This window comes from Delphinapterus leucas, chromosome 1 (genome assembly GCF_059928025.1).
Source record: "Delphinapterus leucas isolate spDelLeu-1000000601 "Yukka" chromosome 1, BTC_Dleu_Yukka2, whole genome shotgun sequence".
Taxonomy (NCBI): Eukaryota; Metazoa; Chordata; class Mammalia; order Artiodactyla; family Monodontidae; genus Delphinapterus; species Delphinapterus leucas.
This window is the reverse complement of record NC_143129.1, coordinates 133216063-133240447: the sequence shown is the minus strand read 5'-3', so window position 1 is coordinate 133240447 and position 24385 is coordinate 133216063. Positions and strand designations below refer to the sequence as shown.

At 38.7% G+C, this 24385-nt stretch overlaps 1 protein-coding gene across 1 annotated transcript in view; it reads left to right on the top strand.

Annotated features, from left to right (window-relative positions):
* Nucleotides 1–24385, top strand: part of SGIP1 (SH3GL interacting endocytic adaptor 1) — a 130412-nt gene that overhangs the window by 40406 nt on the left and 65621 nt on the right. Inside the window, exons 9-12 of the mRNA XM_089910545.1 lie at nucleotides 17212–17236; nucleotides 18204–18255; nucleotides 19564–19649; nucleotides 22675–22767. Of these exons, the coding sequence (XP_089766671.1) occupies nucleotides 17212–17236; nucleotides 18204–18255; nucleotides 19564–19649; nucleotides 22675–22767 (256 nt within the window). The remainder of the gene's footprint in view (nucleotides 1–17211; nucleotides 17237–18203; nucleotides 18256–19563; nucleotides 19650–22674; nucleotides 22768–24385) is intronic.

Sequence of the window (24385 nt, the reverse complement as noted above, 5' to 3'; positions counted from 1 at the left end):
AAGTTCTGGTTTCCAATTCAAAATTTTTACCCACTATATTATACTACTTTTGATGAAAGCTACTGTTTCTCTTTCCAGAGGAAAAAATTAAAATTTCAATAACTCATACAAAACATTTTACAAATAATTTCTGATTACTCACAAACTCTTTGAAGGCTATCACTATAATGGTGCCTAAAGAGCGCATGTCACTCTACATACACTCTCTCCTGTGTTCCACGTGACAAGAGAGCAAGGCTGAGCTGATAGGCTTAATTGCTGCTGTGTCACCTTTGTTTTAAATGTTAAAGAAAGACACCTTGTTTTTATATGACTCGTATATTTCAGTTCCCCTAATCAATCAATCAGCAAGCATTTTTTATATGGATGGTTCATTATAATAATGGTTCATGTTTTACAAAAGCTGTCATGATCAGAAAGATGTAATGAGCAAGCTACACTGTTAAGTAGGCAGGGAGGTGGTGCTCACCTTATTTTACGGAAGACATCAACTCCGAAAGATCAAGAGGCAGCTGAAGTTTTGAGGGCCAGGACTTGAACTCCAGCATCTGCCTCCTTTCTGCCAAGTTAAAAACACAGTATATTAAAAAAAAAAAAAAAACAAATAAAAACCACCACAGTATATTTTCTCATCTACATTGAGTCAGGGTCTGTGATTCAATTATTTTTAAATTCCTCTCAACTTTAATACTCTGCTGTGCATATTCTGGCCCAAGAATCTCTACGGGAAGTGCTCCGTTTTAGGGGCAGGTTGATGCTATAGCAAGGGGACCAAGAAAAAGAGCACTTCCTTGAAGCCCATTGGTTAAGTAGAGAGAACACAGGCTTTTGAATCCGTATCTTATTATCTCTGTGTCCATGGGCAAGCTCCTTAACTCAGCATCTCAGTTCCCAAGTCTGTAAAATGGGAACAGTAATGCCTACCTTCTCAGGACTGATGTAAAGATGACATGAGGTAATGTTGCAAAATGCCCACTTCGGTGCCTATCACCTAGGAAGGGGCTCTGTAAGTATCGGTTCCCTTTTCAGCTCCATTTCTCTCTTCCTTAAGTTCAGAGACTTGTGGGAGGAAGAAAGAGAATAAAAATAGCGAGGGAGGACTTGAGCAAAGTCAAGGAGAAGAGGGTTGATAGAAATGATGAGAGAGTAGGAGTTGACCTAGCCTGGCATGTGTGCTACTGCCTCCTCTCTTTCCCCTGCAAAATTCAGTGATACAAGGAATTAAAGAATTTGACATTGAGTTATGAAGGGGCAATTAGTTTAATCTTGTTCCTGGAGATTTGCCATCCATAATGGAGTTATTTAATCAAAAAATCTGGGGAGGAGGAGATAGCTTTTAATTGAGGACAGTCTGGTGCTGTTTGCCTATTCCAGGTGACCCCCCACCCCCAAATTAGCCTGCCAGCGAGCAAAATCCCTGAATTTGCTGCTGCTTGGTAACACCACTCCCTTTCCTGTCCTCTCTTGGGCAGAAGGTTCAGCACCCCATTGAGTTCAGTAAAAACAAAGAGTCATCGGTGGGGGAAGAGAGCTCCAGTCTCCTACACGCTGGCATTCACTCCTGGTAGAAACTCAGCACGGTGCAAGGGGAAGGTAAAGATTGCATGCATTCTGATGCTAAGTGCTCAGCCCAGACCTCCAGTACAACGAGTTGGAGGGGAGAGGCTCAGCTTGGGTTCAACGCATCAAACATGATTTGGGTTGGGATTAGATCAGGGATGTCAAGCATGAAGCATATAAACTGCCACTCCCCTTCCAAACCCTCAGCAGACATTGCGACTAGATCCCACATCCCAGATGTAGTCTGAGAAGCCCCCTCTAGACAGAGCTGCAAACAGCCTGGCCAAAATCTTCTGGAGTTGGCACATGAGATGTATCTCTTTTTTTCCAGGCCTTATAGAGAAGGATAGACGGGGAGATGGGTGGGATCTTCCTTTTTCAAAATATATTCTTCTCTTTCCTGCATTATAGTAAGCCGTGCGACTTACTCGCAGAAGAATTTGTTTCATATCTGATATGTGTATGTTCTTTCCTTCATTACTAACTGTTTTTTCTTAGGGAATTCTCTGTTGCTCCCATTCCCTGACATTTGAAATTAAAATATCATTTTTCCAAACCCTTATGCCCAGCCTACGATGGTAAGAAGAAATCCCTGAACTGTTATATGTTCTGATCTCCTTGAAAATGAGCAGAATATTAATTCAATCTGGATTGCCTCTGTTATTATTTCTCCAACTAATACTGGTTGTACCCTCTGAGTACCTGGTATTTTGCTTCCCTTTGTGAGATGTAAGAGTTAGAGTTTCCTTGCATAACTGCAGATTCTTTCATTGTGTTCTTCTATCTCAGACAACCTAATCTGATTGGGGGTTCCAGAAACATGAACACCAGAGCAGAGACCTTAACCCTCAATTTCTGTTACCAAGTTAAAATCTAATTGAATGAAACAATAGACTTACAATATTGACACACATAAAAATGTTAGGATGTCCTCAACCAGAGGTAGCAAATTCTTGAATTATATGCTTTTAATCTTTTAATTACAATGCTAATTGTAATCAAAAAGGCTAATTTTTCTATCTTTAAGGTCTTCTGCCTTGGTTGTGTTAGTCCTACCAGTGTAGAGTTGAGTTTAAAACCATTTTTATTAGGTAATGGTGTATTCGGGATAGAATGGGCCCTGTAAAGAAGCAATCATTTTGGAAAATAAGTTTGTAACAGAAACATAACTTGTGAACAATTCAGCAAGTGTTGGGTTAATGACAACTCATCCTGCACCCAGAAGTTATAGGTTCTTACTCCTGCCTTAATAGGGCCTTTCCTCTAGAGTCTAGGACATTGAATGGCACGTAATAGGTACTTAGAAAATACCTGTTGGCTGGGAATTCCTTGGCAGTCCAGTAGGCGCTTTCACTGCCAGGGCCCCGGTTCAGTCCCTGGTTGGGGAGCTAAGATCTCACAAGCCACGCGGTGCAGCCAAAAACAAAACAAAATTTGTTGGTTGATTGAACAGAAGGATGCTCTTCACTGTGGGAAGTATACGGAACTTGGTGTTTCACTGGGATATGAGACAACTTATATCCCTCGCATTATTTTATAAAGAGAGAAAATTTTTTATCTTTTCCCCTTCAACTCAACCAAGTTTTTCTTCGTTATCAGATGGATGATCAGTATGAACAATAACTGTTATTCTCTTATAGGAGTTATCTGTAGGTTCTTTTCTAAAGTTTATTAATGTGTCCTTTTCTGAGGCTGCCAGTTTTTTGTCATAATTCTCTTCCCCTAATCCCATACATCCTAATGAGATGTCTGTTTTCTCATCTCAGATTTCAGTCACTTAGTGGTCCATGACCTTGAGAATAAAGGGTAGATACTTTATTATCTTTTTACACTGTTATATTTATTTTTATACTAAAGAGTTTCTATAAATGTATGAATAATAGTATAAAAGTAAGTATAACAGTATAAGAAAAAAGGATCTATCCCTTTGTTCTTTAAAGGAGAATTTTTTTTTTTTAGTGCCAGAAATCATCTACAGCAATGAATGTACTTTTTCATTGTTTTAGAAAAAAAAAATCTTAGAGTGTGAATCACCCATGTTAATTATGTCAGAAAATGTTTCCTCAAAGACTGGGGGAAATTTCATTTCTAAACAGAATGAAGGTGAAGTTTCCTTCTGTCTCTTATATTATCTAAAGGACAGCCACTAACTGGACCTTAAGAACTACTGTTTCAAATCAGCCACCAGCACAGCTGTGGTACAGAGCTGTGCACGCCAGTCTGAGCTGCTCCTCCTGAAGTGGCCGACACAGAGGGAAGGCAAGATGGACTGGTCTCATTCTGTTTTGCCCAGTTGAAACTCTCTTTCTACCTCCCAGCCTGTGTGAAGCCCATCTTTATTTTATTTTATTTTTAGCAGGTACATGGGGAATCAAAAGAAGCTTCCAAAGAGTAGTGAAAAACAACAACATATGTCACATCCAGGCATTTTCTGGTCTTGTTTCATCTGTTTCATCAATGCCTCTTCTCAGCAACCAAGAGTGACTAAACGTCCATGCTGAGAACTCCTGATTGGGAGCAGAGCGAAGCCAATCTTCACATTGGTCTTCAAGACCCTCACGGTGGGGACACCACGACCCCAGACTAACACCTGCCACTCTTCCTTCTCACACCACCCCTCCCAGCTCCCTGGCTGTGCCCTCTTCCTCTAGATACTGGCACTGCCACCTCCCTCTCAGCTTTCGATGCTTGTTCAAGTCACCTTCTCAGTGAGGCCTCTCCTGACCATCTTATTTAAAATCACAAAACTCTCTACCCTGGTATTCCCAAACCCTTATATTTTTTCTACTTTTTAAAATTGCATTTATCATCTTCTAAAATACTAAATACTTTGCTTACTTATTATATTCATTATTTATTATCTATTTCCTCCCCTGCCCCCCAAAAAGCTCATTGAAGTTTTTTGTTTGTTGTTCCTATGGTTTTGTTCACCAAGGTACCAAGAATAGTGTCTGGTCTTTATGAGGTACCCAATAAATATCAGTTACTGGTTTAATAAATGAGTAAATAATCCTTTTGCTCCTTGTGAATACCTGACTATTCATACATAACTGATAGGAAGTGGTTATATCTATAAAAAATCTCATTAGCTAAAATATAGACTCAAAATATAGCTATCCTATTTTTAAGGTTAAACAATTGTGGACTCTTAAAAAGCTTCTAAATTAGATCTGGCTTTTTGTGTCTTGATCCCACTCTATGAAACTTGATGCCAAAAATTCCCATGGCAGCTCAGTTCCTTGTCCAGAGGACAGGGGTGTATTTAGAGCACAAAATCTCCATGTAAGGATCATTGAAACTCTGGTGTATATTTTCTCTATTCACCTCAGTTAGCTTTGGTCTGGGTCTCCAACAGAATTCAGTTTTAAATGCTGCAGATTTCTAGCCCTTCGTGCAGAATGAAGGCTTCAACAAGCCCTAACTTGAATGACTACTTGCATTAGAAAGTGATTTAGGATAATGCAGCCAGAGAGAGACTCCATCCACAGAGGGCAGGGGTCTGTGTGCTCCTTGGAAAGCTTCCTCGATCATAAGGATGAACTACCTTTCAACAAGGCTTGCAAATTGGAGAATTATGTTATCTCAGGCCATAGGACAGGAACATCCCTGCACTTAGAGACAGTGGTTATACTTTAGGTATATATATTGTTCAATCCAAAAATTCACTGACTTTGTTTCTGTGAACACGAGTACCTGGAGGTATACATGTCTTTTTTTTTGTTTCTTTTATTATCTTTTCCGTAATTAAAAATCACTCTGATGCTATTAGTTCATTTTAAATCAAGAAATATATTTGCTTTCCCCAAAGGAGAATTGTCTTGTCGTGTTTTATCTCTGGTTGTTTAACATTCTGAAGAAACCCTTAAGCCAAACGGCCATAGCCTAGGTGTTGATAGCTGCTAACAATTAAAACAACATATTGAATAAAGATGGTTTAATCATCTTCTAGCCTGGAGTGGGCGGGAGGGGAGGGCCCTTGTCACTCCTGTGTTCATGTTTATTCTTCTGATTCTAATTTAATAAAATGCACTTAATTCTACAAAGAGGCTGAGAAATTTACCTGTATAATCAGAGTTTAATTCTAAGATCGGACACCATGCCTAAAAATACAAGCTCACTCTCTGAAAAGTTCATTCCCTGTGACCTGCTATGATAGACAGGCATGACCTATTTAACTCCTTCCATTGGAAAACTCCAAGATTATTTTCCAGGCTCTGTGATCTGCAAGCTATTAGCTCTGTTGTTTCTAAATCCCAGTGCTGATAAGGGCCAGGGGAATTGGGTTGTGCCATGAGCCCACCCCTGCCCAGGCTTTCTGGAGTTAGACAAGCTGGGATCTAGTCCCACTCTCATCCTTTGTAACCACGTGACCTTGGAACGCAACTGACCTTCCTTTTCCTCACTGGTAAATTAGAAATAATAATGACACCAACCTCATAAGGTAAAACAATAATAGTAAATTCTCAGTGAATTTTATCTGTCTCTATCATCCATATCTTTTAATCCTCACAACTGTTCTATAAGATAGCAATCATCCCTACTTTACAGCCTATGGAACTGAGGAACAGTATGTCTTGCGCAAAAGCAAGCAGAAAATAAGGGGTTAAGCTAATTTGAATATATAAAAACTTTTGCACCTCCTTCCATGACAACTTCTTTGAAGCTATTTGATTTTAACCCCAAAATTCTTTCTGTTTGTAAATCGAGGACCTGGACCTTAAGCATTTTCATTTTTCTGTGCTACTTCGCAAGGGTCTGGGTCTGAAAGCAGCACCTAGGATGTGGGCCCTATCTTGAGCCTCAGTTATGCTGAAACACTCGTTTTCTTTTTGCTATAGGAGAGCATTGAGAGCTGATCACATAGCTCTACACCAGTGTTTGTGCAAAGCTGTGCCAATTCCTTGGAGCCTTGGTAACACATATCAGCCCCTGAGGTCACTAATGGGCAGAAAGATCAACAGTTAAATAGGAGCTAAGTGACACATTTATAGGAGCTGGTGAAGGAACCATTACAACTGGGGCCATATCCCTTGGGCTATATATTATATACAATTCAGCCTTATTTCAGAGAGCAATTCATCTTTCTATTTTTTATTTTTTTGTGGTACGCAGGCCTCTCACTGTTGTGGCCTCTCCCGTTGCGGAGCACAGGCTCCAGACGCGCAGGCTCAGCGGCTATGGCTCACGGGCCCAGCCGCTCCGCGGCATGTGGGATCTTCCCGGACCGGGACACGAACCCGTGTCCTCTGCATCAGCAGGCGGACTCTCAACCACTGCGCCACCAGGGAAGCCCCCCATCTTTCTATATTTTAAAAGACACTATGCTTCAAACATTTGTATAATGTTTTAATGACCACAAAAATAAAATTCATAGACATGCTTTGAGTGCCTACTGTGTGATTTGCACTCTGTTTGGGGCTAGACAGAGGTTATTCATAACCATTACTGGGAGCTAATAATCGAATGGAGACATCTAAATAATACAGAACAAAATAAGAACTGCAAAAATGTATACTACCCGTTTGTACCTCTGTTTTCTCTGAGGCTAATAAATGCCAGGGAACAATTTATTCTAATTGGAAAGGCCCTTGGGGAAGGCCCTCATAGAGGAAATGTTACTGGCCCTGAAGAATAAGTAAGATGGTAATTGAGAGGGAGGGAAAAGGCATCAAGGCTGAAGAAGCAGCTTGAGCAGAAGGCAGGGAAGTGTGAGTGTACTACAAGTTCAGGAGACGAGAAGGAGTGTCAGCAGCTAAGTGTAGGCTTCATACAGACAACAGTGGAAGACGAGGGAGTGAAGGTAAGATGAAGCCCATCACAAAGGCATTAAATTACAGAATGGAGGTTGCATTCTATTTTCTGAATAATAGAGCGGTTTTTGCAGGGCAGAGTAATACATTGACTTCACTATTTTTGGAAAGTAATTCTAGGGATGGTACAAAGGATGGATTTAGGAGATGAAATATGGAGGAGCTTGGTGGAGTACTACTGTCAGCAAGAAATTAAGCCCTCATTAAGGCAGTTGTGGAGGAAAGAAAAGAGCATTCCCAGGGGCCAGGGACCACTCACCAGGAAAATAATTTGTCATTGCCCAATGCGGGGTGGGGACAAATGAAGGATGGTATGGAAGAACTGATGGTTCTAGCCAGAGTATCTTGGGAGAAGATATTAGGTACCAGGTTCCCTGACAAGATTAGAATTTTGGGAAAATCTCACATTTTAGTTTCATGCTTGGCTGCAATGCATTCATGGAATTTTCCCGCTCCTTTCAATATTACAAAGCATAATTCTCTGTTTTGAAAGTACAAATCTATTTGATAAAAGTAAACCATTCAAAAGAGAGCTTAGAATGTGCTCAAATGGAGACCACACCTATGTCCTCTATCACTTGAACTTGGACAGGAGGCAAAACTACCTCAACCCGTCTTAGGTTTTCAGCTGGGACTCTTCAGCAAAAAGACAGAATTAACAAGAGGAAAACGAGCATAAGTTTATTAACATGTCTATTCCTGTATACCTGGCAAACACTCAGGAAAATTGAGTAACTCGAAGAGGTGTCTTCAGAATTCAGGATTAAATACCGTCTTAACAGGGAAAAGGGAGAGGGATGGAGGCTTCTTAAGGGAGAGTAATTTAGGGAAGATGAATGGACCCTTGGAAGCATAGATGGGAAATATGATAGTTTGTGACAGAGTTTGTCTGGGCATGGTGTTGATTTCTGGTCTCCACTCCTATGTTGAGTCAGTCCTTCCCGGTTGGTGAAACCCTTATGACAATTGGAAGATTTATGTTTAAGCAGATTAGGGTTGTTCATAGAAAGTCTCTCCTGATTTTGCTGTTTTCAAGTGCCTACAGCTCAAAACAATCAGTATGGCCAAGCGGCATGTTTTGGGGTGGTATAAAGCTGGCAGCCTGGGTATGACTATATCAGACATCCACAGGAAGCATTTATAAAAGCCGTGCCTTAGAGAGCTGCTTTAAGTAAGGTTATTCTGAGCCTTGAGTGGTATCTTCTTGAATATACATTTCACCTCTTTCATTTTCTCTTTATTTTTCCTGCTCATGCCTACGCTTTTAGAGGAAAAGTCCGGTAAGAAACAACAAATCCTTTCTACATCTTGGCCAAACGTTGTTTACTCTGTTCATTCTCATCGTCTGCATATCTAATGACTGACTGTGTCCAACACCTAAACAAGATTCTGACTTTCAAAGACAAACCTTTGTGAGCCAGGACACAGTCTAATTATGCCCCATGGGGATAAAAGGAAGCTGGTTGCTAAGTGATTTTCCAAACCTGTTATTAAGGGCCACAGGGTAATTTTGTAAAGATTCACCTCCGCCTCAATCACAGGCATATGTTCAAATATTTTAGTATTAAGTTTCATTTATTGCAGCTTCCACTTACTTGGGTTAGTCAAGCTACATATATCTACCATGAGCTAGGCAAACATTTCTTTGTTAAATTTTCTTTGAATATACAACATGATAGCATCCTGAGTGATGCTTGTGAAGCTGGCCTAGGAAAGGGAAGTTGTCTTGTTTTCTTCTTTTTTTTTTTTCAATTTTAATCAGAAAAATTATCCCCTTCTGAAGTTGTCAGAGACAGAAAAAGAAGATCTTTATAAAGTGCAAAATACCTCTTACATTGTCCTTTTAAACACCAGGGTGATTTTCAGTGGCAGTACAGATCTGTTAGGATGTACCTCCATCTTTTTTTTTTTTTTTTTAAGAGCAGCAATGAAACAGATCTAAAAAAAAAAAAAAAATGCACTGTTCTTGTCTCAGCTGCCTAATTTATGGGAACATGTTCCCAGGATGCTAATGCATGGCTGACACACGTGACCTCTCCGGTGGAAAATATGAAAATATTGTGTTTCCATGTTAACACACACCGAGAAGTAGTTGGTTGTCTGTTGACCTCACCTAAGTGGATGCTGTAATTATTGCTAAACCTCCCATCCTGCCCATTGACCCAAGCCTGGCAGTCTCTGTACCACATGCAGGAAATGTACTGGTAACAATTTCATGTGATTTTTTGAGGAAGGAAGAACAGAAGACACAGGAAGAACAAAAGACAGAATCAAAATATTACAATTTGTCAAAATATGGACCCAATGACATTGCTTCCAAAAATAAAATAAGTACGATTGTAACTATTACTATTACTAAATTGAATGGCCCACTTCTGTGTAACTGCGAATCAACTCTGGGTCACATGGTATGTGACATACGTATCGTTGGTGCGCTTCAGCAACCTTTCTTTGTATTGCCAACTATAAATTGGTACTTTCCATCTACCTCTACAAGGATTAAATTATGAGCCACTGCAGCTGCTGACCTTCAACACTCCCTGAAAGGAGTTCAGGGTGGAGATCAGGAATGAGGCAATCTGTGCTCTGGGAAAAACTGGCAGAACTTCAGATGGTTAGATATTTTCAGGAGAAGATTTTATGAGCCCAACTGTTGCATCTCTTCGTATATAGAAAAGCACTAAAATCCTTCATGGTGATGGCTGTTCCTCATGACTAGCAGCAACCTTCTGCAAAAAATATGTGCCTGACTGCATGTACTCCCCCTTCATCAAAATCACATGTATACTGACCTGCCCCCCTACCTCTTTGGAGCAGTTTCTCAGAGCTATCAGAAATGCTGTCTCCCAGGCTATAGTCCTCACTTTGCCCCAAATAAAGCTTAACTCACAACTCTCGCATTGTGCTTTTTTTTTCAGTCAACAGCATTTTGCCTATTTCATTTATTCTCTTTGACCCTGAATCTTTCTCTGAATTATCCAGATTTGGCCACTTCAAATATTGACAGGACTACGTAGTCTGAAATTTATCCGTGGTGCTTTAAAAACTCTTTGTTCCTCATTGGTTTTCCTCCTGTTGTTCTTACAGCAATTTCAACTACAAGTACTCCTTTGCATTGTTAGCTGTGCCTCTAAGGATGAGTCCTTCTCCTGCTCCCCTGCCTCGTTTTTCTTTGGCAATGCCCACGTTGTTGCTGTTCAAACCAGTCAACTTTTAGTGATATCTTGGTTAGTAATAGGCTCTTTGTGTCTCTTCCTAAATGGAATTTCGGAAGATCATCTCTATCAAGTCCTATTGGATCTGGCAGGCATTCACAGTCATCTGACTTGTAATAGATATGGGAACAAATTTAAATATAGACAAACACAAAAGTTGGCAGGGGTGGGGACATCAAATAGGTGCTTGCCAGAGAGGTTATCTTCACCCTGAAGCATTTGAAAGCAAACAAGAAACTGGTTAGGACCATAATAATAAACATAATCATCATATATTCTAATTCTTTCCTAGAAAATTCACTACCATGAATGACTGAATTTGCTATGACTAGACTGTATAAAAATAATATTTGTTGGGTGCTTTGTGGCTTTACACGTATTTTCCTCTGTTTCCCTATAGCACTGAATTTTAGCAAATGAGGATGTTGTAAAGCTTCAAAACCTGAGGTTGGTTATTTAGTGACTTTGACAAGCCGGACAGATTGTGTTTGGTTACTTCTTTCTATAAATATCTTAAAACACTTACCCGCATTGGCAAAGACTAAGTTAGCCTACTTAGCTGAATTTAAATTAATCCTTTTGTGCAGAAAAATAACAAAACAAATCTGGTGTGGGTAAGGACACTGTGGGTGCTGTGAGGACATTTGCTGAAGTATTTTCTTTTAGGAAGGCGTATTCATATAGCCAAGTATATAAATTTTAGAAATGCAAAATGTTCTGACCGAAGATCTTCATTCTAGTGACCAAATCATACCCACTTTGAAAATAGCCTCAAAATACAAGCTAAGACTTATCTCTAAGTTGAACATCAAGATAAAAATAGAGGGGATAATAAAATGTTTTTCAATACCTTCTCCAGAATGCATCAGAAGGTCAAGAGAAGTCAAGGAATTGAGCAATTAATGTTTAATTAGGAACACAAGAAATTTGTTCAGAAAACAAATAGACCAATTGCAAAATCCCTGTTTGAGTAATCAGGTGAAATAATAATAACAGTAGATTAAAAAAAACTTGCTGAGAGCTTATTATGTGTGATACAAATGTCTGCAATCAGAGATAAATTGGCCACCTGCAGATTCTGAACAACTGAATAGATGTTTTGTTTGGTCGTGCAGTTAAAAACAATTTTAATGCCATTTAAAAGCCAGAGTCTTTGAAGTTAAAAAAAAATCAAGATATGCGTCTTCTCTGACAACTCTGAAGATCTGGCAGCATTAGGCCCATATTTTTGTGCTGCAAGCATGGGGCCCCTGAGTTGTGGCCATTTCACCAAAGCTTTGTGAAACTCTCATTCCCTCGTGCACAGCGCCCCTGCTCCTTGCCCTGCAAGCTTTTGAGTTTGTGATTTAACATGGAGAGTGTTCAGCTTACAGAATATATCAAGATCAGATACTGAATGTTTCCTTCCGCCTTTGAAGCAAATTCTATACATCGGTAGAACAAAGATAGAATGCTAAAGGCCTCAAAGTTCCTGGGAAATGACAGGAGAAAGAGTAAAATAAAACTTTTAAAAGGAAAGGCTCTCCCCTCCTGGCGGGTAATGATTTTGCTGTCCGTGTTCAGCAGAACTTACAACTGCTTTATGCTCCTTAATGGTGATAATTAGCGTATAGAAAGCCCTTCAATTTGACTTCTGGAATTCCTTTTATTTTGCAGGTTTCAGATCACTTTTAATTGTGGACCTTGAGGTTTTCTGGGTCTGACCTTTCCATAGCTTTTAGCTGGGTCTTCTGGCTTTTGGTTAATAAGCCTGTGACTACATGAATTTCAACAGATGTTCCTTGATGTTCCTTTTTTTCATGTTATCTTTTACTAGAAAAAATACAAACAGGAAATATTGATTAAAATATATAGGTTTTTAATTCACTGGACTTAATTTGCGTGAATTTATATAATTGAAATTATTTTGAACAGTGTTGTTCTCTATAATCTTAACAAAGTTTATTGAATTTAAGGTTCTGCCTCTATATGGTTGCAATACACATTTTATTTTGCATTATTTCTCATAATCATCTTGGGGGAAATTGTGTCACTTTTAATCCCCTCTTTGCTGTATTTTATGCTGCTTTTAAGAAGGAAATGTTTGCCATGCAATTAAAGCAAAATCATAAATGCCCACATCTTCTTTAGTGAAGAACTTTAGCCTGGTCATTAAAGAATTATAAAGTCTAAATATATAAAAGAGTGCTTGGATTTCTCTCAAAACACAGTATGAATTCGTCAGTAAAAGAATGTAAGCCCAGAAATACATATTAACGTGTCCTTTTTCTAATTTCATTTAAATTGCATCCATGCATATAGACAGATTTATAAGAAAGATGGGATCCGTATGGAACAGAACTGGAAAAATATGGCAAATAATAATATCTAAAATATTACAAGTAAAATCAACTGGAGTAGGTATAAAAGACTATAGGTTTTTATTTCTTGTCTATGTTATGGAGAGTAGAATCATCTTTTTCATTTAAGCAACCTGCTAGATACTTTTGTGTTTGTGCTTCTTGCTTGGATTTTGGAATTTGGCTGGTACTGGGTCCCAGGTAGCCTCTGGTGAATTCACAAGCTAGCCCATATCCTGAAAGAGAAACTGAGCAACAGCTCTTTCCCTACTCACATCATAGTCACTCTTGTTACTACAGAAAAATCCCAAAGAGGGAGAGCAACCAGAGATTGTTGGGGTAAATTGATAGCAGCCATGATCAAGGTTTGACGAGTGAAAGAAAAAAGTCATAGGTCTGCATTTTGTGTTTTTCCAGGCATCATCTGGTCCACCAGTGTTTTATTGGTGCTGGACAATTTTCATCATTCGCACCTGTGCTTGTCAGGAGCTCCTTATCTTCCCCACCACATTCTACCCATTTGGTGAGGCTGCCCAAATCACTCCAGGCCAAGAACATATACTTTAAAAAAAGTCCTCATCCGCACTCATTCCACAGAACACTAAAGAGAAGAGCCAGGCAAAGAAGAGATGTCTCTAATCCTGCTCTCTGATTTTTGGAGGCTCCGATTAAAGCCTGAATTATGTGGGAAATGCATCGTGTCTATGATGTTTGCTAACACCCTTTTGTGTGGGGAAACAGTTTTCTCTGTACTACCCAGTTTCTAAAACTCCCCTCCTCAAACAATATGAAGAAAAACTCTGTATGACAAGACATTTAAATCTATCAGTAAAATTTTCTTGTATGTTTCTGCTTTGTCTGTATGTACACATAACTGAAACCAGTACATCCTCATTAGCAAAGCTATATTATGCAATGGATAGGTTCTCCTTAAGGTTCTCCAAAACCTCATTATGGTTTAAATAAGCCACAAACACAATGACTGCCTGTCTTCCTTTGGCCTGATTACCTGGAGTGTGTGTTTAGTTAGCTGTTTATGAAATCTTCTATTACCCAAGCCTGTTGACTGATCCATCATTCTCTGACTAGGTGTCTGTTCTCTCTTCCTTTTTGCTGATCACAGAGGCGCAGCCCGGTAAGAATCCTCAACATTTTTACCTTAAACATGTATAGAGATAATTCTTGCCTAGGCAAGGTGGCCAGGTTGGCTTCTTGTTAAATTTATGATAACCCAGTATGAACGAGGCAGATGAATTAGGTTTAGTGGCTGAAAGTCTCTGGTCTTATATGTGTCAAGAGCATGTTTTAGGATCATCAGAGCACTTTTCCATAACAAATTAAACTAATACATAGGTACCCCAACTCCTAGTGCTAAATGTAAAAAACGTGGTGTGTGTGTGTGTGTGTGTGTACAAGGGCTGGAGATTGTCCAGAAGTCACCATAGAAATTTATAGCAAGGTGATAATAAAGAATAAGAAAACTGTAAGGCAAGTAAGGAAAGAATTTGTAAACCACATTGTTTTTAAGCCTGAATTTAACATAAGTCCCTGGACCATAACTCAAATTGTTCAGTGTACTGATATACAGTCATACACAATCATAATTTCTATCTTGGGAGGAAGAGACGTACTTTCAAGTCAATCTTTCTAGGCTGTCACATATATATTTCATCACTGAAGGCAAATCAGTATTAGTTTGCATTGCTCAAAGTAAATCTGTTATTTTCCTCAGTGTGATAATATTGAGGCAACAAGAAGAAGAGACTTTGCTATGTTTGAAATGACCCGGACCGGCCCAGTCAGTCCCTTGAGAGAGGAAATGGAACTGAAACAATGCTGTCAGAAAGTAGGCCTATGCCAGTTTGATCAGTCAATTACTACTTGAGACAAATACTCTGCACCGGCTGACAAGCTGTGGTTCTCTGTTTAATCCACGTAGTTGATGATCAAAGATAACACCTACAGGGACTATGTGGCTGATTCCAATCCAGCAGTGGGGTCACAGCTCAGATTATGACAAGTTACTCCTTTTTTAAAAAAAAGAAAAAGAGGGAATTAACTAGGGCAAAATGCAGGAAGTCTATTCACAGTCTACCTATAAAGACAGTCCTTGAAAGGAAGAAAATGTGGTCACTTGGGGAGGAGAAGGTTTCAGGATTCAATAGGCTTTTTTCCTGAATGTACTTTATGTGGTCGACATCACCTTAACCTTGTTCTAGAGTTGTCCTGTTTCGACAGCAAGGCCATCAAAATCTGTACGCCGGATCATGGGACAACGGGACTTTCTTTTCTGTTGCTAATGGTTTCCTGCTTATTGTTTGAACATCTGTTCCTTTCTAAATTGATATGATTTTATTCTTTCTAATTTCTAAACAACGGTTTTCTTGCATATTTCTGCCATGTCTTTCTTCCTCTTCACTGATGATTGTTCATTCATACGGAATATTTAATAAAATATTACAGAGGCTTCTTGTCTAATGCCTCTCAACAATAAACATCTATCAAATGAATTGATACACCGGGAAATGATGAATACCAATGAACACCAAAGAAGCTTTGTATCTTTCTTGGTTTCATGAATATTACATTATAAATAAAGGGGTAAGACACAGACCAAAAGGTCTTCAATACAGCTTCTGGGGTCCCCTAACTCCTGAATTTCAGGTCTCACTATACTAGGTAGGTCCTATTCCCTCAGTGTCAACCTCGTGATTGACTACTTGGACCTAACGCCTCCACCTGATCTTTTCCTTCAGACTTTATTAATAAAAATCTGACAATCTGAGGCTCTCCAACCTAGAAAAACATTTTAACTCCATTTAAACAATTTGTTCTCTTATTATTTTGTCTACAGAGTCTTATTTTCCAAAAGCCAACCCACATCAAAACTCCTATAATGACCATAACTGATTTAAATGATCATATTTGTTTTAAATATTTATTAATTTAAATGAACATGTTAACTTACACATACTGATTTAAAGTGTTTATCTATTAAAATAAATAAAATATTTATTAAAAAGTTTTTACTAATAATGTATAATAATCTCTATATAGCACATACATGCAAGTCACTAAAAAACATCTAGTGGATCTTGTTCAGTCTGAAACTGCTCCTCTATTGTAAATGAGTTCAAAATGAGACAAAATTCTGATAAATCCTTAGGAAAGAGGGAAAGAACCTTCTTATAGTTCTGTTACAGAGGTGCTACGTCTTGTCCTGAGTTGTTTATGTTATCATTTGAGAGAAGAAAACATCTGTGACCACCATGTTGAGCCTTCACCAAAGTAGGAAAGTAGAAAAAAATGTGTTTGATTATCACCCACCAAACTCATAGTCATACCCTTTTGAAAACTTTATTATACTTCCACTTCCCCAACCTGAACTCTGCCCCTGTCATTCTCCTAAGGAGGCCCTGCCAAGCCACGTCCCACCTTATGAGGCCACACTTCTAGTGGTCTGCTTTTGTGGAAGCATCACATGCTAAGGACCTTTCACAGCAGTTTTGAATCAAAACTTGAATCAATCTTCTGTTGTCAAAATAATTTTCTCCTAGGGCCTTATAAATCTGAAAATGACCTTCTCAGATTATTCCTGACAGGGAAATTGTCATTCCTATAGAAGCACAGTACCTTGAGCTAAAGGAATGACACCCAATTGACACCCAATTGATAGGTTGGTGCCCCCATGGCAGGCAAGTGAAAGAAATTGGGATAGGAAGGGCGGATGGGAAAGAATGGAATTCTCTGGTTCCCTGAATAGAACAGCCCACTCAGTGGTAATACCTTCAAGTTTTCCTTCTTTTTAACATTTTCCACATGTATCTTTAAAAATTGCATTCGTAACTAATGACTGTTTCTACAAGCAACTTATGGACCCCATCTGATAAGAGCAGAGAGTACTCCTCATACAGTCTGTAATTTTTAAACATTAAACATAAGTTAAACATGGATTTACCTTCTTGACTGCTAGATTTCAAGGATTTTTTTTTAATAGACTATTCAATATTTGCTTTAATTTACCAAATCTACCCAGGTAAGGGTTTTCTTCTGGTTTGGAAGACTTATTGTTTACTCTCTTTCCTCTCTGTAATCTTTGAATAAAATGAAAAATTGATTTATATGTGTGTGTCTACAATTTCCAACTTGAATGCAATTCTGAGAAAAAATTCATTTTTCCCCAACTGCATTTCTTTGAGTTCAGTTTAATTGAAATGACAGAAATATACATATTGTACATAACATATATGTGGTCTTAAACCTTATAGTGTCTATTTCTAATTCTAGGGTGCAATTAAAAGGAACTTATCCAGTAAGTATATCTTAGCTACCAGAAATAGAGTACGATTTAAAAGAAGGAACAGTTCCTTGGATCTTGGAGCATATATACATTTGACTTATACACTCTTGGGCTTGATTTTTAAGGCTTACAAATGTCTTACTCTTACAGCAAAGAAATCTTGTAATGATAAAAGAAATCTTGTAATGATAAAAGGGCTCTGTGGGTTCTGAATGACTAATGTTTAGATCCTGAAAGCGAGTATGTTTTGGGGTAAACATTGCTATTTTCTTCCTATATTTGTCAACTCTTACTGTATCATTTGACTTTAGAAATGAATTTAATCAAGTGTGTGTTTGCTTATTGGGGTAGGGACAGGAGGAGGGCTGAAGGAACTGAAGGTAGATGCAACTTACCCATTTTTGTGTTATTTGATGTGAAAATCTTAGTGAACCAAAGCGAGATGAAATAGGTTATAATATACATGTGGCATGATTTTCTTCTGCTGCATACAGCACGTTCTAGGAAATTTTAAATGAATGGTTCCTAGTTAAAGGTATAACATTTTCTTGGCATTTCAAGAAAAGAACAGGCAGAGAATGCTGGATTCATGCACTGTGTACATATGGCCTGGCTTAGTATTCTCTTATGGTAATTGAAAAGCAGAACTGATCAAGGCAGCAGGCATTGAAAGAATGGTGTGCTATTCCACTAAGCTCTACAGTGTACACATCTTCCATTTGCTGGCTTATCATGGTAATTCCCTGGTTAACTAGTTTTATAAATGCCAAAGAAAATGCTACTACATATGCCTAATATATGGCTGTTGCATTGCCAGGGGAGAGGGTTTGTTTTCTGGGTTTGTTTTGCAAAGTTTTCACATGGAGTTGCTTATTGATGGGACTTAAATCTCTAAGTGTTTCCAAACATAGCTCATAAGACATAAAAGAAAAAAAATGGTAAAAATATGCCTAAAAATTCCCTTTGTCCTGTGCATCAGGTGAAGAAGTAGCGAGACCCAGGCGTTCCACACCAACTCCAGAACTCATAAGGTGAGCATGAAAAACACTAGTTGTGTTTTATGCAAGGCATCATGCACTGTTAACAATGAAACAAATCTCCTTTGGGCTAAAGTCTCAGCATCTAATAACAAAGGGCCTGCCCATATGTGTATGTCACAGCAGTTTCAGATATGTTATCATTTCTCCTAAGTGCAGCCTGAGGGAGATCTTTAGGAAAGTACTCTGTAGTCATCAGAATATGGAGCCCCTCACTAATGAGAGGATTAAACGTCTACATGAAGACGTCATTTGGTGTCTGGAATGCTGATCTGAAATATGATTATATTGCCTTACAAAGAGTAGCCTGTTTAGCTGGCTACAATTTTGTGATACATTCTACCTGCCACACACCAAAGGAATCTTCTATTTTGTTTTTTGTTTTTGGCAAAGCATTGTGTTTTACACTGTGTAATCCTTGGGATAAGTAAGTATTGTGCCCATAAGCAATGTTTCCCCCAAAGACTCCTATTTCTATGTAAAGGCTGGATCCTTTTAACTTTCCCTCCTTCTCTAGCCCCTCCCCTCTCCTCTTCACCTCTTATCCCCCAACACACACAGAACTCATGAGGATCAATGAAGGGAATCAGGTCTGGGGAAGAAATGGAGATAATTATGCAGCTTTTCTTTAATAATCAGCTTAAGTAATAATTAGTAGAAAGGATGAGCGTCTAACTTACTACCTGTCTTTCCCCCCTGATTTCTCAATGCTCTTCTTTTTCTAATGTGCAGTATTAAGGTATTAGGAAGTTATAATTAGTCAACTGTGTGGGGCGGTCAGGGGAGGATGGAAGTTAGAAGCTGGTAGACTCAGTTTCTTATTCAAACACAAACTTCCTGGTGGCTTGTTTCTTAGCTTCCCTGTGCCTGACTTTCACTAATCATAAACCCACATTAACTACAACACAGAGATGTGGTGAAGACAGATATAAATGGTTTTTGAGATCTTAAGAGAAGAAGGTGCTTTTCAATAAACTGTTATCTTTAATAATCTCTTCTAGGTATAGAGACTCAGATGCTTTGAAAGAGTTTCTCTCTTCATCTTATTTCTGTTGGACCAGCCCATTGGGCCCCCGTTGAGAATGAGGGATCTTACCTCCTACTGATCCTTTTGTCCGTATACATTTGACCTCTTCATAAATATACTTTTTAGCCCCTCGGGAGCTTGAGTACATACATATATATGTACATAAGTGCACACACATACATCGGCCTTACTGTGGAAAATATTTGAAAGCTTTATATCTTTTTTAACATTAATATTTCCTTTCCCTATGTTTTGCTGTAATGTGTGTGATTCAGCAGAAAACCTCCAGATGACACCATGGCACTTGCTCCCCTCTTTGGCCCACCATTAGAATCAGCTTTTGATGAACAGAAGACAGAAGGTAGGAAAAACTCTGTATATCTATAGATTTGTTTTTCCTTTCAATAAAGTATAACTTACCTAGAGTAAATGTGCTTTGAGGCATGTTTGTAAGGTATCACCAGATCTTCATGTGAAAGGATAGTTCTGATCTAGGTGTGCTCTCAGCATGGGAATTTTGTTTGCAGACCTCTAGCATTTCAGGACTTGAAACTTTACTTCCAGAAGTAGCTAAGAGCTAACAAGTTCACTCTTCAAAAGAGGCCAATAAGAATTACTGCAAGTCTCTACAACTCACTGGATGGGGAATAAGTGTTCTATTAGCCAAACAGCCATTATTATGGAGCCAGACCTTCAAATTCCCCATCATAGTCACTGTCATTGTGATATAGCCTCTTTGACCACATTTTCTCTCTTGTCGACCTCATCAGTGAAGGTGTCAATTGTCTTACTCACACAGTAGACACTGTTTGCAGGTTCAAGACCCAGGAATGACCTTAAATCATTTAGCAACTTAGAAATAAAATGTTATGGGAGAAATATCATTTTGGCAGTTATTGTTGGGTTTACCTATTAAATATTTATTCCTAGAATTAAATATTTTAACTTTTAAACATTAACCATTTTTGGATGGCTGTGAGTAATGTATACCTTGCTGACATAAAAGAAACTCTTTATGAAAGGGATCTAATCTACTCCTAAAATGTATTCATGTCCAATGCATGGATCTCCAGCAGCTATATATTTGATAATATGGGATGTTTTTATAGAAATCATTTGATTTAAGACCCCTATGGTCATGTAATCAAAGAAAAAATCAAAAAAACCAAAAATCAAAGATGATTTTTCTAGGACCAATTGGTGAAGGAAATTAGATATAAGTGTTAAGGACAACAAGACTTGAAAGCATAGTAAGTAGGCTAAGATACAGTGACAAAGAGACTCCAAAGTACAGTGAATTAAACAAGATAGAATTTTATTTCTGTTTCATGTAAACAGCCTCGAAGTACACAATGTAGGACTGGTTGGGTGGCTCTTCTATCCTCCGCATGTGGCCTTCACCTCTGGGTGCAAGGGGGCTGCTCCAGCTCTCACCATCAGAAGAAAGGGGGGCAGGGGAGGACCCATGGAACTCACTGCCAATTCTTGTAAGAGCAAAACCTGGAAGAGACACACATCACTTCCAACCAGAGCCCATCAGAAAGAATTTAGTGCCATATGGCCTGCTTAACTTTAACTGTAGAAGAAATGGAGAATGGATCCTGGGAGACAGCTAGCAGCCAGCCACAGCTGAATGTTTTTCAACAATGTAGTTAGCAAAGTGTATAAAGAACATCCCTAAATACTCCTTCAGTGATTTAAATGTCTACAACTTATAATCCATAAATAAAGGTGGCCCTGCGGTGAGGTTCTCAGTTATCTTATTAACCGATCTGTGATCAGTCTCACTTTTAATGACATAAAGTCATGTGTAGTGACTGAAGGTGGGGTTTGATTTGTTGCATTTGAATCTACCTATTAAAAAATCCCATAACATTATATAAACCTGATAGACAAAATAGAAAACAGTTCATAGAAATCAAAGTGGTGTCCCACACTGCATCTACAAAAAACCAAATGCTACATCACATCTTTGGAGAATGTGTGCTTTCATGTTAAAACAAAACAGAGCTAAGACCATCATTGAGGTTTGTGGTGGAGAGGAACTGAACTTGTTGTCAATGAGCCTGTCTTGATTGTTCTTTAGGTGGTTTCAGCCCCTGGATTTCTGTAAAGTTCCAACATTTGCACCGAACATACTAGCTCTTCCAATAGCTGCACCTACTTTTCTTATCTACTCACTCTTACGCTCTTTATTGATTCTTCTATCACTAGTTTACAAGACCTGAGAGGAAAGTGGATATTTTTGGAGTTAGGAATGCACGCCTGGGATCAGATCTTAGCTCTGCTACTTTCACCATGTGTGTCATTGAGCAAGTTGTTTAATCACTGTAATCTTTGGTTTCCTTAATATCAACCACATGGTGGTGAGGTGAGGACTAAAATATATCATAATAGCTACTGGCCTTGTCATAAGTGTTTTACATGTATTTTATATACATTATATTTATATACATTACCTCCTTTAATCCTTTTAGTAACTCTTTGAGATTGCTCTTATTATCCCTACACTGAAGGAAGGGAAGTTCAGAGGTTACACGAATTGCCCAAGGTCCTAGAGTAAGCATAGAGGCTGGATTCAAATCCACATCCAACTGACTTCCCAGCCTGTTTTACAACCTAATGAATTACCAGCAGTACTTACACAGACCCTGGCACATGATAGGTGCTGAGAAGAGCTAGTTCATTACATTGTTACCATGGCAACAACCAAGAAAAAGAAAAAGAAGAAATATTAGATTCAGTGCCCTTAGGCCTAATACCTAATTGCCCTGATTTACTTTAGATGCCTAAGGACTTATTTATTTTTCTGGTTCTCTTAATATGTTCACCAAACATTTTTTGAATAATTTAATTTCTCTTTATGATACTGTAAAAGGATTGTTTAAAGACCCCGTAAGATGCTTTAAAGGTGGGAACCACTGTACAGAATTCAGGCATCTTGAAGCCTATTCATAGCAAACTTTAAATAAACCAACTTAAAACAAATGTCCATGGGAGTAATGCCTGGATTTTCAAGTGGGTGCCAGAAAGGAGCCAGTACATGTATTGACATTTAGAATGTCCTTAAGTGACCAACCAGGAAAAGAATGCAGACGCTCTGTTTTGCAAGTTTTTATTTAGCTATATGTGCACACACAGACACCCCTTGCGCACATGTGTGTGTGTGCGCGCGCACACACACACACACACACACACTCTGCTCCTTTGTCCATTCTCTGCTTGAAAAAAATGAGGAACAACGCATCTCTAAATTAATTTGCTAGGACTGAGGGAAGACAGAAGTAATTTTGTGAAACTCAACTTTAAATTGAAATTTTAAGTTCTAAACTCAGGACGTTTCTTTTTTGAACTCACCCTGGGAAATTTTCTTTTTATGTTTCCAGTTCTTTTAGATCAGCCTGAGATATGGGGTCCAGGCCAACCAATTAATCCAAGCACAGAGTCGCCAAAGTTAACAAGGCCTTTTCCCACTGGAAGTAAGTTATGTGTCTGCTCTGTCTGGAAAAATAAGTGACTCATTTTACTGTCTGCCTGCATAGTGAAATTAGGCAACCCTTACAAAGTCTACATAAGCCACATTTGGACTGTTTAACATTAAGAAGAGATGTTATCCTGATAAGCTTTAGAGTTACAGGGACCTAGGACAGTTGGTTGAGACAGGAATAATATAATAAATAAAGCAGAATAAGTAACTTGGAATCTATAGCTTCTTCTGACGTCCCACAGGCTCATTCATTCGTTCAATAGGTTTATGTAGGAGTGATAAGCAAGTGAACTAAAGACCCTGCTATTCTCCAGGCATGGGCTAGCACACAACACAGAGGTAACCAAATCAGATAAGGTCTCTGCTAGGCCTACAGAACAACTGAGGCTACAGAGAATAGAGAGGACACATTGAGAGGAAAGAGTGATAACTGGAGAACAAAAGAAATGATGCCATATGGCAGAGAGAAGCTGAGATAGGAGATCAGGGCAATTTCATCTCAAAGCAAAGAGAGCCATCATCTCCACTTATTCCAGAATGCCCCCAACCCTTACTCCAGGTGGCTGGGGAAAGAAGTCCTGAAGAAAAAAGTGAACTCATCAAATCTACCAAATATAGCAGTGAGAGGAAAACATACATTTAAAGAAAGAATAAGAAAACAGCGTACCTGTTGAAATTCTTAACTTTGGCCCACAAAGTGACAAGCCCAGTTCAGAAGGATGAGTCTCTGGGTTGGGGCTATAATGCAATACTTTTTCTATCTCATGGATTTTTTTTAGCTATAATTTCATCAAAGGAATCTGTTCATTCTTCCTTGATCCAAATCATTTTGCTTCAGTCTTTCAAAAATATACCCAAAATTTAAGACATATAACTTTTTTTTTTTTTTTTTTTTTTTTATTTATTTATTTATTTATTTAGCTGCGTCATGGGATCTTCGCTGCGGTGCGAGGGCTTCTCTTAGTTGTGGCTCACGGGCTCAGTTGCCCTGTGGCATGTGGGATCCTAGTTCCCCGATCAGGGATAGAACCCGTGTCCCCTGCATTGGTAGGCAGATTCTTAACCACTGGACCACCAGGGAAGTCCCAAGACATATAACTTTGAGAAATCTTTCCAGACTCCATCCAAGCGATAATATCCTGACTCTATTAAAAAAAAAAACCCTCCCCTGAGCCCCTACCCAAGCTGTTCTCATTGTCCTTGACCATACTCTGGACAGTAATTGCCTGTGACCATGATCTTCATTCATTCAGTAGTAAATTCCTTGAGGGCAGAGGCTCGTTGTAGTCAACCCCACGTCATTCCTAGTACAGGACATGGGACCTCGTTGGTACTTGAGGCATATTGAACAAAGGAACGAATGAATGAAATGATGGTGTTATTGTTGTTACTATCTGACTTTCTCTTGACAAATTCTTATCATAAAATGGAAGAATCTGAATGAGTCCTGCTTCAATCCCTTAGCTTTGAACTTTAAAGAAGATGGATTGTTAATGGTTATTCCTTTTCCAATAGCAGAAGTATGAGTGAAAGCCCCAACCCTGCCTACCTAGGGAATACTGTGTAACTTAGGGAGAGTGTGATCAGCAATGCTTGGCTTCTTATCTCCT